The sequence below is a fragment of the Malus sylvestris genome, chromosome 13, assembly GCF_916048215.2.
Source record: "Malus sylvestris chromosome 13, drMalSylv7.2, whole genome shotgun sequence".
NCBI lineage: Eukaryota > Viridiplantae > Streptophyta > Magnoliopsida > Rosales > Rosaceae > Malus > Malus sylvestris.
Genome location: NC_062272.1, coordinates 35,184,920 through 35,199,904, shown reverse-complemented (window position 1 = coordinate 35,199,904; position 14,985 = coordinate 35,184,920). Strand labels below are relative to the sequence as shown.

General features: G+C 37.5%; 1 protein-coding gene across 1 annotated transcript; it reads right to left on the bottom strand.

The window, feature by feature from the left end:
- Window positions 1–11,754: 11,754 nt before the first annotated feature.
- On the bottom strand, window positions 11,755–14,742 carry LOC126594746 (uncharacterized). The gene is made up of 4 exons (XM_050261007.1): window positions 14,584–14,742; window positions 14,392–14,417; window positions 14,240–14,318; window positions 11,755–12,064 (listed from the first exon to the last, which is right to left on the bottom strand). Exons 1-4 carry the CDS (start codon window positions 14,687–14,689, stop codon window positions 11,952–11,954), a joined length of 324 nt encoding a protein of 107 aa, XP_050116964.1. The 5' UTR covers window positions 14,690–14,742; the 3' UTR covers window positions 11,755–11,951.
- Window positions 14,743–14,985: the final 243 nt, after the last annotated feature.

The window sequence follows — 14,985 nt, the reverse complement described above, 5'->3', positions numbered from 1 at the left end:
AAAATTACAGAAATGAATATCTCAAAGATTAGAGCAAACTTTATACCTGTGGCCAATTTCAATTTGGCCGGGAAACACCTCAATTTCCCTCAAACCCGCCGAAACCCTAGAAAAGGGTGTGCTTTGATTCGGCTTCCAATCGAACTCCGACGCCTCCAACACTGCTTGGGCTTTGTTCCTGGGGTTGAGGGAAGTCTTTTGGTGGTGGTCATGAATGGTGAAACTTGCCGGAGCCACCGAGAAAAGGGATAAAGCTGCCGAAACACCAGTGGGTTTGTGGCTTCAAACTGGAAAAATGGGAAAGAAATTGGGAAATATAACACTACCAGGATGTAGGGCTCATCAAGGGCTTTCTATGGACACCAAGATCACCCAAAACAGAGTTCGTATGAAGGAGATATGGCCGGGTCAAAAATGGTGGTTCATGGGTCAAAAATAACCCATTTCGGGTCCCACCTTTCCCCTCCTCCCCCTTCTTCTGATTGGGCAGCTCCTAACCTTTTAAAAATCTGATTGGTTCTCTTTCCCACAAAGTGGGAGTCTAAATAATTTTTAAAATCTATAGTATCACAACTTCAAACGTCCGTAACTATACCGTTATAACTCGGACTCGCAAACGGCTTATGCCTATGCTCTCGTGGCTTCGAGACCTATTCAAAAACGTTACTTGTGACCTCAAAAGGGCAACGAATTTTAAATAATTATTTTCTAAACTTCATTCTTTGTAACTAGTTTAATTAAAATCTAAATCCAAACAATTTAAAATAAATTCTCAACAAATAATATAAAATTTCAATAGTACAAATACGTAGATTATAACAGTGAAATCCGGGAACGAGATTTCACAGCACTATTTCAGTAGTGGAGTTTGTTAGTATAGTTAGAAGGGTATTATTGTAATTGGGATATATTCTATATAAGGAATTGTATAGCTATTATTTTCATTAAGTTCAACTGTATACATTCTCTGAATTCTTTAAATACAATCTCTCTAGTTGCTCTCTATCATTTTCCTTTTCCTCTGTACCAATTATTCATCTTTTTAATGTAGTTAACAAAAAGAGCGAGCGCTGCATACACGCATTGCATTCCAATCATAGCCACCACCGCCTTGTAACCCTCACCCATGCTTCTTCACCTGCAAAAAACTTGAGACCAAAGTGATATACCAGACCACTCTAAAACTGCTTTACTTTGACTCTTTAGACTTTTTAAAGCATGGACCCTCGTAAGAGCATTCATGGAATTTCCAAAGTATAAGGAACATGAGTATAAATGCATGTGGTATAATGTGTTGCCATTTGTGTCTATTTGTTACGACAGCAGAGAGGAACAAATCCATAGCCAAGTGATTTATACAAAAAATGGCAACCTTTTTATTGTTTAGGAATGCAGTTACAATTTGTATTATACAAATAATACCAAAACAGAGCATTACTTCTTAATATCGTTTATTTTTAGGGGGTGTGTTCAATTGGAATTTTGAGGGATTTTAATTTTTTGATGAATATAAGGGTATTCAATTAAGATTTTAAGTGATTCTATAAAATTCAACTTGCATTCAACTAGAATTTTAAGATAGTTTATTAAACTCCTTAGAAATCTAGGTGCATTCATTTAGGATTTTAAAAAATATACCATTCTAAGTGTATTTAATTATGGATTTGTTTTAAAGAATTTTATAAATTTGATGAATTTGAGGGAATTTGAGATATTTCGTAGTGTATGTTAAGTATTATCAAATCTCACATCTTCTCCTGAGATTTTGAGGGAATTGAATCAAATATTACATGAAGGGTAAATACTAGGGAGTAAATTTTTAAACTAAATTTTGTAAACCAAATGATGTGGTTGTTGATGATTTAATTATTACTTAAGTGTTGATTGACACATCATTTGGATTATTACTCAAATGATGTGGTCATTGAGATCCACCAGGTTGATCACTATTAGAGAAATAATTTGATCGTATAAAGTGCGGTCAGAAATCATTTTAAATATTTTTATTTAAAATTAAACATGAATAGTATCTGACGAAAACTGACGGCACCATGTACAATAAACGGACACGATTTGAGGATCCCCGAGATCCTCACAAAAAGAATCCGGAAAGGATCCTCATTCCATAAAATTAGCCTTTCACGTGTTCAAATATGCTAGTTTCAATAATGAAAACTTAAAATAAAAATGCTAATTAATAAAGTGGTCATTAAAAAAGTCCATGACAATTCATAAAGTTGTAAACAATTCTAGCATTGAACCTTTTAGAATCCTACAAAAGTCTCAACTCTTTTCTTTTCCACATAAGTATACCATTAAAAGTCTATATAATTTATGAAGTTCATAACAGTCAGTAAAAGTCTACTAAATTTGTGAAAGACTATTAAAACCAAATTTACACACATCCGTGGAAGGAAGGAATGCACAAACTCGACTATCTGTAAAATAACAAACAGTCGTAAGTAACCTTAGAACATCCCTAGTGAGGAGTGTGGATGCAACTTTTTTCCTCCTTATTCTTGGACAAAATTGCACCTACAAAACAAATAACACCTTAGGTCAAGGCCAAGAGCCTCACGTGCCCATGATGAATTGGAGGGGCTTTGGCCGAAGAACCTCCGATGCCAAAGTTAGAATTTAGAGAGAAAAAGTGTTTGGAGAATTTTGAGAATTTAGCAAGAGAATTGGAATTAGTTTTTGGAGAGAATGGACAACTATTTATAGGGATATGGCCGGCCCTATTAGGAGAATAGGGACCGGCCATTTGGGGTATTTTTTGGATGTAATTTGTAGTTAATTAGGCATTAATAGATTAATTAGGTAATAAATCCATTAATTGACTAATTAACATAATTTGAAAGAAATAATTTGGGAGTTACCTTGTGGGGAAGATTTGATGAGGATGGATGAAACAAATTTTGAATTGTTACCTATTTTGGGTACTTTTGACTTGGTTGAGGATTGATTGCCCACTGCTCATGCGTAGAAATCCCGGTATGCCTCGAGAGTAATTTTGTCCCCTTAACCCAAAAATCCAAGTGTCGCCTACCTGCTGGGCTACTCGCATGAAAGGGCAGCAGGTGTAGAGATCTCTAACTTTGATGCAGATTCTCTCTTGGACTTGGTATTATATTCTTCTAGGAAAGGGAAATAAATCGACTTCGAAGGGCAATTATTTATCTCTACAAGAAAGAGAGAAAGCTAGAGGATATTTGTTTCCCCTCCCCTAGCACTCTTCTTTGCTTGCCCATGCAAAGAATCGTCTTTCGTTGATTTCTTTGTCTTTTTCGCGCCGCACCGATGTAAGAAAAACTTAATTCTTCTTGTCTTCTTCTTGGGAGATGCTGCCACGGGGCAGTCGTTGGGGTGTTGCGGCACGTCAATTGGCAAGGGCCAGGATTTAGCTTGGCATGGGCCAAGGAGGTGGTGTGGCAGGGGCTATTGCTTGTGCTGCTTGTCTTGATTGAAGCCAAGGATTGGCTCGACATGGGCCGTGGAAGTGGCATGGCATAGGCAACGGTTTGGGCTGCCATGTCTGGGCTACTTGCCAAAAATGAGGAAATTGCTTGAGTTTGATTTCTCAGCTGCCGTAGATGGAGCAGTCAAGGATAGAGTTGCCAAGATCGGAGCTGTTGAAGATGAAGTGTCGGATGAGCGAACTGTTAAGTGCAAAAGTGGCTGCTGCCCCCTGAACATTTGCTACCTAGTTGATCTTCAAGCATTCGATCTTTTAAGTTATGTGGCCTTCTCGCACTGGAGAGCTTACCTAGAATGGTGTCGAGAAATTAGTTTACCCTCTCGTACTGGAGAGCAATTAGTTTACCCTCTCGCATTAGAGAGCAATTAATTTACCTGCTCGTACTAGAGAGCTATTAGTTTCTCCTCTCGCACTGGAGAGCAATTAATTTATCCTCTCTTACTGGAGAGCAAACCCATATGGGTGTCGGAGAATTGGTTTACCCTCTCACACTGGAGAACAATTAGTTTACCCTTTCGCATTGAAGAGCAATTAGTTTGAGGATTGGTTGCCCACTGCTCGCGCGTAGGTATCTCGGTATGCCTTGAGGGGAATTTTGTCCCTTTAACCCAAAAATCCTTGTGTCACCTTGTGATTATTTTTGGCTCCACAAGGAGTTTTATATGAGACTAGAAAAGTGGTGGATATAGCCCATTTTAGAGCTCCGAATAATCTTTTGGGATTTATAAAAGAATCTCTCCCAATGAGGGGCTATTTCTTTTGGACTCGATAGATTTATGGGTTAATTTTAGTAAACTACCCTGAAATTTCTTGGTTTTCAACATATCATACATGAAGTTTTTTTTGTCCTAGTCTGATATCTAAAGTCATAATTCTGGGACACTTTCATACATCCATTAAATTTTCCATCAGAACCTCTGTTAACAGATGACGTGGCACCCACGTGGACAATGACTAGGCGCCACGTGTCAATATGGACCCATGTGAGTATTAAAAAATTAAAATAAAATAAAAAAAATAAAAAAATAAAAGCTTTTCTTTTCCCTTCCTTTTCTCTTCCTCAACCCTTTTCACTCCACCTTCTTTAGCACACCCAACCCCCACCATCCATTGCCACACGCAACCCCTACTATTCTGACCTTTGTAAATCTCCAAATTCCCTTATTGCTGCCATGGACGATGAAGTCGCTGCCTTTGATGGTGAATCTCTTTGTGGCGTACTCGTGGATCGAGGCTTATGTACTCTAAACGCAGATTCCCTCGTTGTTGCCTTGGATGACAAATGCGCTACATTTGGTGGCGAATCTCTTTGCGCATACTAGTGGGCCGATGCTTGATGTGGTAAAAACTAACACACAAATTAAACCCTATTAAGATAACTGTAGTACGCGTAAGTAGGGATCGATCTAGGCCAGAGATTAGTTAGGGATGCTAATCAACACAAATTAAACTTAAAAAACTGAAAACTAGACTCAAACAACTCAAATCAAGCTTAACTGATTCAAATAACACAAAACTAAGTTAAATTGACTCAAAATAAGAACTAGAGGGTGATTTGGACAAAAATTAAACTAAAAAGACTCAAAATACTAAATGGGGAATGGTTTGAATGAATTTTAACTAAACTAACACGGCACACTGGCCGGGGGGGGGGTTTGTTTTGGACGAAAATTGACTTAAAACTAATAAGTTGCAGAACTAAGTAAAGGTTGCACGAAATTAAGGTGACTTAAGGGGTGGAAAGCTAGCTAGAGGGTCATTCTCTACGCATGACACATATGCATACAAATCGATTTCCAGTTATTTCTCCCATAAACCATGAATGACAATGCCCCAAGTTAACCGTGAACTGCACAAATTAACCATTAGATTTTCCTAAATTCATTGAATTGGACTCAGCGACGTAACCAAATTATTCTTATCAAGTTCCCTACATGAACTGCATAATAGAGATACATATCAAAGATCATTAAGTTCTATGAAAATCATAAGCATTGACAAGGCATTCGTAACTATGAACTGCATGATACTCCTGCTAAGAATTTACTTAACATGATCGTGACTAGCAACCTCCACTACTTGTAAATATAAATTCATAACTATTAGGTGAAATTCCCTTATATTTTAGCATCAAATCCCTGCATGCAAACTAAGTGTGCACCCTTAATCAACACACAAGAACAAGTTATCAATCAAACAGATAAGTAAATTGCATTCACGATTCATGAAATCATAACTGGATGTAATCAATTTATATCACATATATGTTCATGGCTTTGAATTCTCCTCTAGCTAACACGAAATTAGTTCCACATGTTCATCATATCTGAAAACCAAATTAAAACAAACATTGAACTAAAAACTAAAGATGGAACACACCTAAAAAGGTTCCAGCAATCCAAAGGCCTTGGATGGCAGGCATGGCTCCAAGCTCTCCTTCCTTTTAAGTTGCGGCACTATGTGTTTATTCTCTGAATTTCTCTCTTAAGCTCTCCCCCCCTTGGAAATTTCGGTAGAATTATGTTTATATAGGGTAAGGCATGCAGAAACCAATGAGGGGCAGGATTAGGTTGTTTGGATTGGCTTAGGACTCCTAAAATCAGATGGGAAGTATTTAGAATAGGATAAGGACTCCTTTTGCAGCTGGAACTAGGATGAGATAATGCTGGATAAGGTTAGTTAAGATAAGGTTGAGATAAAACAGGACTGGATAAGATAAGGTAAGTTTGGATAAGGTTCCTTCTTTTCAGCTGATTCCAAGCCTTAAATAATTCTTCCTGATTCCTTGCACATTCCTAGCACCTTTTAAGCACCAAAAACGTTCATTCCTTGTGCTCCATATGCAAGCTATCCATTCCAGCCCAAAACCACTCCAAATTGCTCCAAAATGCCATTTCTTGCCAACTTTGCCATTTGGACCTACAAACACACGAAAATAGCTTAAATTACTATAATAAATAGAAACTAACTAAGTAAATGCAAAGAAATAAGCTAATAAAGTCGCATAAATATGCTCCTATCAAGGCTTTCACGCTCAAGACACAGAGCAGAAGAGCAAGGAGAGCAGAAGCTGGGGAGAACCACTTTATAAATTCAAATCCTATATTCTCAATTCTAAGAAACCCTAGAAAACCTAAATATAAGAGAGAGGAGGAGAACGAACTGGAAGCTTGTCTCTCTGGGAAAGATAAAGGAAGGGAGGTGAATAGGGTGGAGGAGAGGGAGGAGGTAGGTTGGGTGTGCTGAAGAATGAGTGGGAGGGATCGGGGAAGAGAAGAGGAAAGGCAATTGAAAGATTATTATTATTATTAATTTTTTTAATACCACTTGGACCCATATTGACACTTGGTGCCCAATCATTGTCCACGTGGGCGCCACATCCTCAGTTAAAGGAGATTTTGACAGAAAACTTAATGGACGTATGAAAGTGTCTCAAAATTATGACTTTAGGTACCATACTGGGACGAAAAAAACTTTATGTATGAAATGTTGAAAACTAAGAAACTTCAAGGTAGTTAACCCTATATCTATTTATGTAGTAATTTGATTATGAGATTTTTTTTTTTTTTGAGTTAACTTTTCTTAAGTTGATTTTTGGACGTGTTATCTTAAATTTTTTAATGAACCTTTCAACCTAAAAACGTTCAAATTCTGATAAACTAGATTTAATCACTTATGAATCGTTTGTTGGATTAGTTTATCTTATCTAAATCTCATCTGTTGAAAGATACAAACCCCTACTTCGTCATCTGAAATAATTTGATTTTCACGCACAACAACAATTTACCTACCACCAATTGGTAAATTACCAATGCCCATGAATTACAAATAAACACAACCAAATGTTCGAAAACATAATAAGGGGCATTTTAGGATTATAAAATTTTGTAATCTGAGTCATAAAGCAAATTTAATGAATTTTTTTTTGGTTAAAACCCAATAAACGGTTTTAAGTCAGGAAAAAAAAAATATATGATGTGTTAAAGTTTTAAGGGGGAAATATAAATTTTTAGATTAATGAAATTCAGTAAAATAACTTATATCATTTTTTATCTTAAGCATTAAACATACAAACAAAATGTAGGGAGGATCTTTGGAACAAAAATCTGTAAGGAAAAAGAATTAAAAAAAAAAGAATAAAATGAGAGTATAAGTGTATTCACAAGTGGAGGGAGAGTGATAGAATTTGACTCACATGAGTTGCTACTTTTCTCGTGGGACCCACTATTTTTTGGGGCTAGATGTAAAATTTTATGCTACCCAAGAAAGAAAGTTGTTAGCCAAAGTGGTGGATCTAGACCTATTTTCCAGCTCATTGGGCATAAAATTTCTCATTAATGCTTAAAATGTAATAGCCTCATGAAGGATGAAGCCCCCATTGGGAATGCTATTAGAGCATCCTCAATATATGGGAAGAGCATCCACAATGGGGCTTATCCTCCTTGAGGCTACTACATATGTAACTCTAGTGAAAATTTTCATACCCAATGGGTCGAAAAATGGGGCAACATCGACCATATGGGCTAGCGACTTCAATTCTTGGGTAGCAAAAAATTAGGCTACATCTAGCCCAAAAAAGTAAGGAACCCATACCAAATTGGGGGCCTAGTCTTTTTTTTTTTGTTTAGAAATGGGTGGGCTCACTTTTAATTCGAAAACATGATTTTAAGGGTTTCTTTTTGTTTCATTAAAAAAACATATACAAACAACGACTTTTTTTATGTGTATTATTGATTGGAAAAAAATGTTTTGCTTTGTGTTTAATTTTCTAGATTGAAAAATTCATAAAAAAAAAAAAGTGATGAAATTTAATATTGGTAGTTTAGAGACCTAAACCGAAAATATATAAACAAACAACATATCTAAATCGTGATAAGATAATCCAATCCAATGATTGTTATGAAATGAAAATATTGATTGATTTTGGAGAATGTGTCAATTAGAGAAATAAGCCAATGGATGAGATTGAGATGAGATCATTCAATCCAATGGTTGTTATGAAAGGAAAATCTTGTTTGATTTCGGAGAATATGCCCATCAAAGAAATAAACCAACGGATGAGATTGAGATAAGATAATCCAATCCAACGGTTGTTATGAAATGAAATCTTATTTTGTCTGATTTCATAGAAACAAACCAACAAATGAGATTGAGATAAGAGAACCTACAACGGTGCATAAGTGATGAAATCTAACTTTGTCAGAATTGATTTTCTTTAGGTTGAAAAGTTCATAAATAAAAATTTAAGATAACACGTCTAAAAATCAAGTTCAGAAAAGTTAGGACAAAAATAAATTGTGAGGCTAAACCTACCCCCTCTCCGTAGTGTAGATAATATCATTTGTAAAAAAAAAGCCAAAAATAAATTTACCGCGAAATCAAATTACTACATAAATAAATTATAGCCCAATATAGAGCTCGAAAAGTATATAGCCCCTTATTGGTAGAGATTCTTTTTTAGAGCCCCAAAGATTCTTTGGAGCTCTAATTTGGGCTATATCCACTACTTTTCTAGCCCCATATAGAGCCCCTCATTGGGGATGCTCTTAGAATCGGAGGGATGTCGGCCAAAGGCTCTTCGATGGTCAAGTTAGTAAGCAATTTAAGATACTCAAGCAATAGGCACGAGTATAAAGTATACGATAATTGCGTTGCTAGAGATGAACCCTTGAAGGGTGTATTTATACTAGTAGGGAGAGAGTCCTTTTAGATTACAAAATTTGTATTAAACCGAGAGAATTCCAAAGGATATCTTGGAATAAGTATTACATCCTCTTAGTATGACTACCGGCGTAACATGCTAAATACCTAATATTGTAGGAATCCCAAAGAATATAGGAAACCTGATCGATTTCATACTAGATTAGGCTTCCGTATCGTATGGAACAAGAATGGTCAATCTCAGCAAGACGATGGACTTCACCCATTTGTCCGGATCAGGTTGATTGTGCCATCACTGCTCCATTAGTGCAGCTCTGTGATTGAAATTGTTGAGTCCATACCTCTAGTATCTTCTGTAAATATCTTGGATTTCTTCTTTGGCTTCTTCACAATTCATAACTTTCAAACCCTTGCCTTTATTCCGAAATTTCCACATAACCCTTTGCCTTCTTTTGTCTGAAATTTTTATCTTCAAATTCTTTTTCCAAATCTTTCAATTCAAAAAATGTCTTTTTCCAGTGTTCTTCCTACCCTTGCTGCCAACGACGACTTTCATTTTGACCCTCTGATGGTCACGGTGCGCAACAAGGAAGAAGATGAAGCTTTCGTGAGCTTCAAGGGTGTGAAAGCTCAGATATTTGGTCTTTAATTTGTAAAGAGTCATGGTTCACCTCATTAGGCTTTGAATTTCATGAGACTTAGAATTGTCTTTTAGTGCTTGCATGCTTTAATAGATATTTTGTATGCTTGTATACTCAAATGTTCTTAGTTAGTCAAAAGTTTTCCTTCACCTCTCTAGTTGGCCAACCATCTAGGAGAACTTTCACTAGCATCAAAGCTTCTCCTAGATCATCCATCTCCTCTTCACGTCACACCTTGGTGTGGAGACATAGAGATTTCATTCTTTAGGAACTAGGAGATTGTGGTCAACACATTCACATGGAGAAAAGATCCACGGAGCAAGGAGAGTGGGTGATAACCTTGTGAAAACAATGATGTGCTTCAAGAGTATGAAGCTCAATATTTTCTCTTTTCATTTTGTGTTGAATTTTGGTTCACCTCTCATTGGGCTTTTGAATTTCATGGATTAAGATTTGTTTTGAGTTTATGTAGACACTAATTATGTCTCTAATGTTAATTTTGATGTGTTGCTCAAATAATCTTAAATGGACAAAGTTTTTCCTTCAAAATTTTAGGCACATGAGAATTGGGGCTCTAACTATATATAAGAGCAACTCCACCCATAGAGCCCTCCCCCTGGCAATCCACTATTGAATCCACCCTATTGAACAGTAACTGCCACCAATGAATAGTAATTGTCATTAATGAACAGTAATTGCCATTTGCATCTCCACCCTTGGAGCCCTCTCCCCTGGCAATAGGCAATTAAAATAATAATTTTTTTTGTTTGTTTAAATAATAGTTTATACATTAAAAATATTATAATATTAATCCAATTAAAAAAAATTTAAAAAAAAAAAAAAACCCGAACCCATTTCTTCCACCTCTCCTCCCACCCCCGACGACCCACTTCCCTTCCGCACCCACTTCCCCTGCGACGACCCCAGCTCCTGCGCCCCCCCCCCCCCCCCGGCGACAACCCACCCTGCCTTCCCCCCTTACAACGACCCACTTCCCCTGCGACGAACCCAGCTCCGGTCCCCCCTTCTCTCTCTCTCTCTCTCTCTGACACAAAAAAAATAAAAAATTACAAAGCCCTCGGGCCACAGGCCCGTCGACTCCCCACCCCCCCCTCGCTCGGGCTCCCACCCTCACTCGGGCCCTTCATGGTTGGACCCATTTCGACCGGCCCTCAGGCCCTTGGAAGGAGGTTGTCCCCCGAGCAACATGCAAGGGTGGACTTGCTCTAAAATGAATAAAACCTAGTTACCATATAAGGACTGCATAGTAATTTTAATGCATTGTGTTGTCGGACCAAGATTACCCTTGATATGACTTAGTGACAGTAACGTGATGTGGAAGCATGCATTGCTTTGGACTCCAGTTAGGGGTCTCACTTCGATCTTGAAGTCTGTGTAATATATACTAAATAATTTTGTGTGAGAACTTTGTTTGTAATTTGATTGTTATGGAACGTATGATTTTACTGGCTGGATAACTTCTTGCGAGCAGTATCCTTATGAGATAATTAACATGAGTGTGTACGGGGCACAGTGACCATCTTGGGATTCGACACTGGAAACCTCCAGAAGGTTTACACACAGCGGCTAGTCCGAGGACAACCTAAGGGGTGTAACCATTAAAATGTACACTGTTGTTACTTTACCATGTGCGTTTAGAGTAGTTGGCCTTCATGGATTCAACATCGAATGATCTTATTGGGATCCCTAAAATGTTTGTGAACAATAAGTGAGCATGAAAGTTAATTTAATCTGATAAATCGTTTGTGGTTGTTCATTGTTTTGACACTTATATAACATCAAACTGAAATCTAGTTTAAACTATTTATGACACACCTCAACCCTAATAACATAACTTACGAAGTCGTGATGTGCTAGTCGTCACTACATTGACCATATGACCCCATCGAGAGATGACGGCACAAACCAACTCAATGATGTAAGCTATAGTAAGATATTTATGATGTGCAATAATTTGAACAAAACGTTCATTATTAATAAAACCCAAAGCTGCTACAAAGTTTACTTATCAACCTCCCCACTTGAGGACACAAGTCTAGGGATAAGATCCGTTATTATCACATCACATCAGAACAGTTAAAAGTTTCGCACAACAGTAAACACATAAGAGTATAGTGCTATGCATAATCGGAAGTATGATCATGCAATTATTACAAACTAGCATAAGCTGCAGTAAAGGAATCATCACCCAAAGTCCAGAGGATGGATGCCTCATTGCCAAGCCTACTCGTCACCTCCAGGTTTCTCCTTATTGTCGCTACATCTTAAGGGGTCGAAAAAAAAAGGCGTTAATGGATCAAGTTTATCTAGTTAAAATCATTCGATTATAATAACCACTGTTTTGAAAATCACAACAAATTCAAAGTAAATCAAATGTACAGCAAGTAGGTGGAATGGCATCTACAATCAATGCCTAGTGTCTACAAGCGTTTCTAACCTCTACTAGAGCAATAAGTACCTACAAATAACCTACGGTCGTAGCTAGCTATACGATATGTATGATAACCATGTGGTGAAAATAAATCACCAATAGCCTCAAGATATCATTTAAGTTTAGTTATAAAGCTAACATAAGCTTTAACGTGAAATCTAAGAAAAATGGTCTAAAACTACTATTTAGACATCAAATTTACACAAATGAAGGGTGCCACGTGATTTCGAACACCGAAAAATCTAAGGATAGGTTTCAAGTCCTGCACGCGCCGCACACTCACCCGCCGTGCTTTGGCCACGCGCCACCACGTGTTGTTGCGGTGGTGTCACGTGCCGCTGTCGTGTGGTCACCGTCGCCGGAAAACGGGCCACCATCCTCACCACCATGATTTAACGAGTAGATGTCGCACTCGCCGTCACCAGTGCCACGCGGTGCTGGTGAGAGTGTATATAGTTAAAGGAATATACATATTCCATTGCTGGATTCCGTTAGAGTTAATGAAACAGAGGTCCTCGCCGTTAAATTTAACGGTGATCGTTGCCGTTTGCCGTCGTCTGTCGCTGGCAAATTGCCGGAAGCTGCAGAAAAAACCCAGAAATGGTTCAGGGCCCTCCCGAGCACGATTTTGGACTAAATTTCACTCTAAAACTCAATGATTTCAAGAAAACTCATGCACGGACTTGCCTACATGATTTGGATGCTGAACATAGGTCAAATCCACCACGGACACGACAGAAACAGGCCAGAATTCCTTGTCGAATTCTGGAAAAATGCACCGAGTGCATGCATATTAGAATCTCGATTTTTTCAACTCAAAAATCACCCAAAATAATAGTGAAGATTACCTAGAATTTGTTCCAGCTGGAAAATCACCCAAAATAATAGAGAAGATTACCTAGAATTTGTTACAGCTGGGCAAGAGTGTTACCAGCCCCAAACTCGGCGAAGTTTGCCCGGAGAAGGTGACTAGAAACTGGACATAAACACAGAGGAACATGCAGGGGTTAAGAACCCTAGTTTCGAGTTAAACTTAACAAATATCACATCGTGAGCAAGATAAGAGCATCTGCATTCAAGGATTTCCCAGAAATCTCACTTGGATTGAGGTTTTTGGAGCTTTGAAGCTCCCGACTTCAATGGTGGGGTGCATCGTCTTGCACCAATGCCACATCCAAGAGTATATCTGGGTTTCTTGAGTCTCAGGGATGAATATTACATGGTTTTCAAAGTTTGATTGCTATGGTTAAGTGTGAGGGTGAGGGTGAAGCTCTCAGAGCTTAGAGAGAGAGAGAGAGACAGAGAGGGAGAGGTTGAGTGGTGATGTAATCAGTGGCGGATCCAGGATTTTAACATTGGGTGGTCCCAATATACATAAATGAAGCTACGTGAGGGCGAGGAGTGGCTATCGCCCCTCCCCTCGCCGGAAATCAAGCCCAAGAGCGGTGGTTCACCTAACCTGCTATTTAATGTGCTGATTTATCTTGAGATTTGTTTTGTTTTTTAATTATTGTCTAATTAATTTGACCACTTTTTCAATATTTTTTAAGTCACACAACGTTATTTCTCTTAAAATTTAAGGAATTAAATGATCGCTTCAATGAGCTAAACTACCAATCAACTTTTCATTCATAATCGATGATGATTTCTACACATATCAATTAATAAAAAAATCTATATCAATTTAAAATATGTATGAACTAAAAACCCTTGACTGTAGACTGTAAGTTTGTAACACAATCTTCAACAAAAAAAAAAAAAAAAAACCCTATAACACAATCCAAGTAATATAAGAAAATCCTAACGAATCAACAATAAATATGTATGAACTAACACTAAAATAGATATGAAAAAATCATTTGCAAGATTCATTGTTCGGGCCCTTTGTTTTTAATTAGTGTTCTTTAAAAAAAACCTAAAACTAAAAATCCTAACAAATTAACAATAAATCTGTATCAACTAACACAAAAAAATAAGTAAGAATTAACACTAAATTAAAAAACTTACAGAAATTGCTATTGAGGGCATGAATGTTCATTCTGTGAAATGGTTTGCATCTGAATAAAATCATGCGTAATGCAACAATCTGTAACATAATTGGGTCATCGACAAAATCACGATTTGATTACCAAGCAAATAAAAAAGTTGGGGTTACCTACCTGCAGTGGCGTGAGGATTCCTCCTCCTGTTTGAAAACTTACAGACAATTAGGTATTATTGAAGACTAAAAAATTTAAAGACTAAAAGATGGTGACTGGTGACTCACCTATCACGTGAAGGTTTTTAAATTTTTTTAATAACTTGGCTCAAAACGACGTCGTTTTGGCCAAGTTATTTTAAAAAAAAAATACCTTTCTTCTTCCTCCTTCTGTTTTGCACAGGATGAAGCATCCATGCCTGCTGGTCTTCTCCACCACTGCCCAGATTTGGGTGGTCCTTGAAGATCCTCACAGCCATTTCCCGAGCTTTCGGGTGGTCCTGGGACCACCTTGGTCCCTTAATAGATCCGCCACTGGATGTAATCCCATTCAAAATTATTTTAAATGAAATTATGAAATTGCCCCTCCCTAATTAATTTACTACAATTTAACCTTTGAAGTGTCGATTCGAGTTTTGTTTTCGACATCATATTCACATGAATATGGTAAGGAAAACCTAAGAAAGTATAAGAAATTGGATCTTGAGTCGAGACTCGATAATTAATAAGACACCCACTTAGGGGTAAAATAGTCATTTCATAAGTCTCAGGAATA

What these genes read in the sequence shown, in the direction of transcription:
- LOC126594746 (XM_050261007.1), bottom strand. Translation starts at nt 14,689, where the DNA reads ATGGCTGTGAGGATCTTCAAGGACCACCCAAATCTGGGCAGTGGTGGA. An exon ending in CAGAAGGAGGAAGAAGAAAG is followed by an intron (nt 14,418 to 14,583) that starts GTATTTTTTTTT and finishes GTTTTCAAACAG; the next exon opens with GAGGAGGAATCCTCACGCCA. An exon ending in GAATCCTCACGCCACTGCAG is followed by an intron (nt 14,319 to 14,391) that starts GTAGGTAACCCC and finishes ATTATGTTACAG; the next exon opens with ATTGTTGCATTACGCATGAT.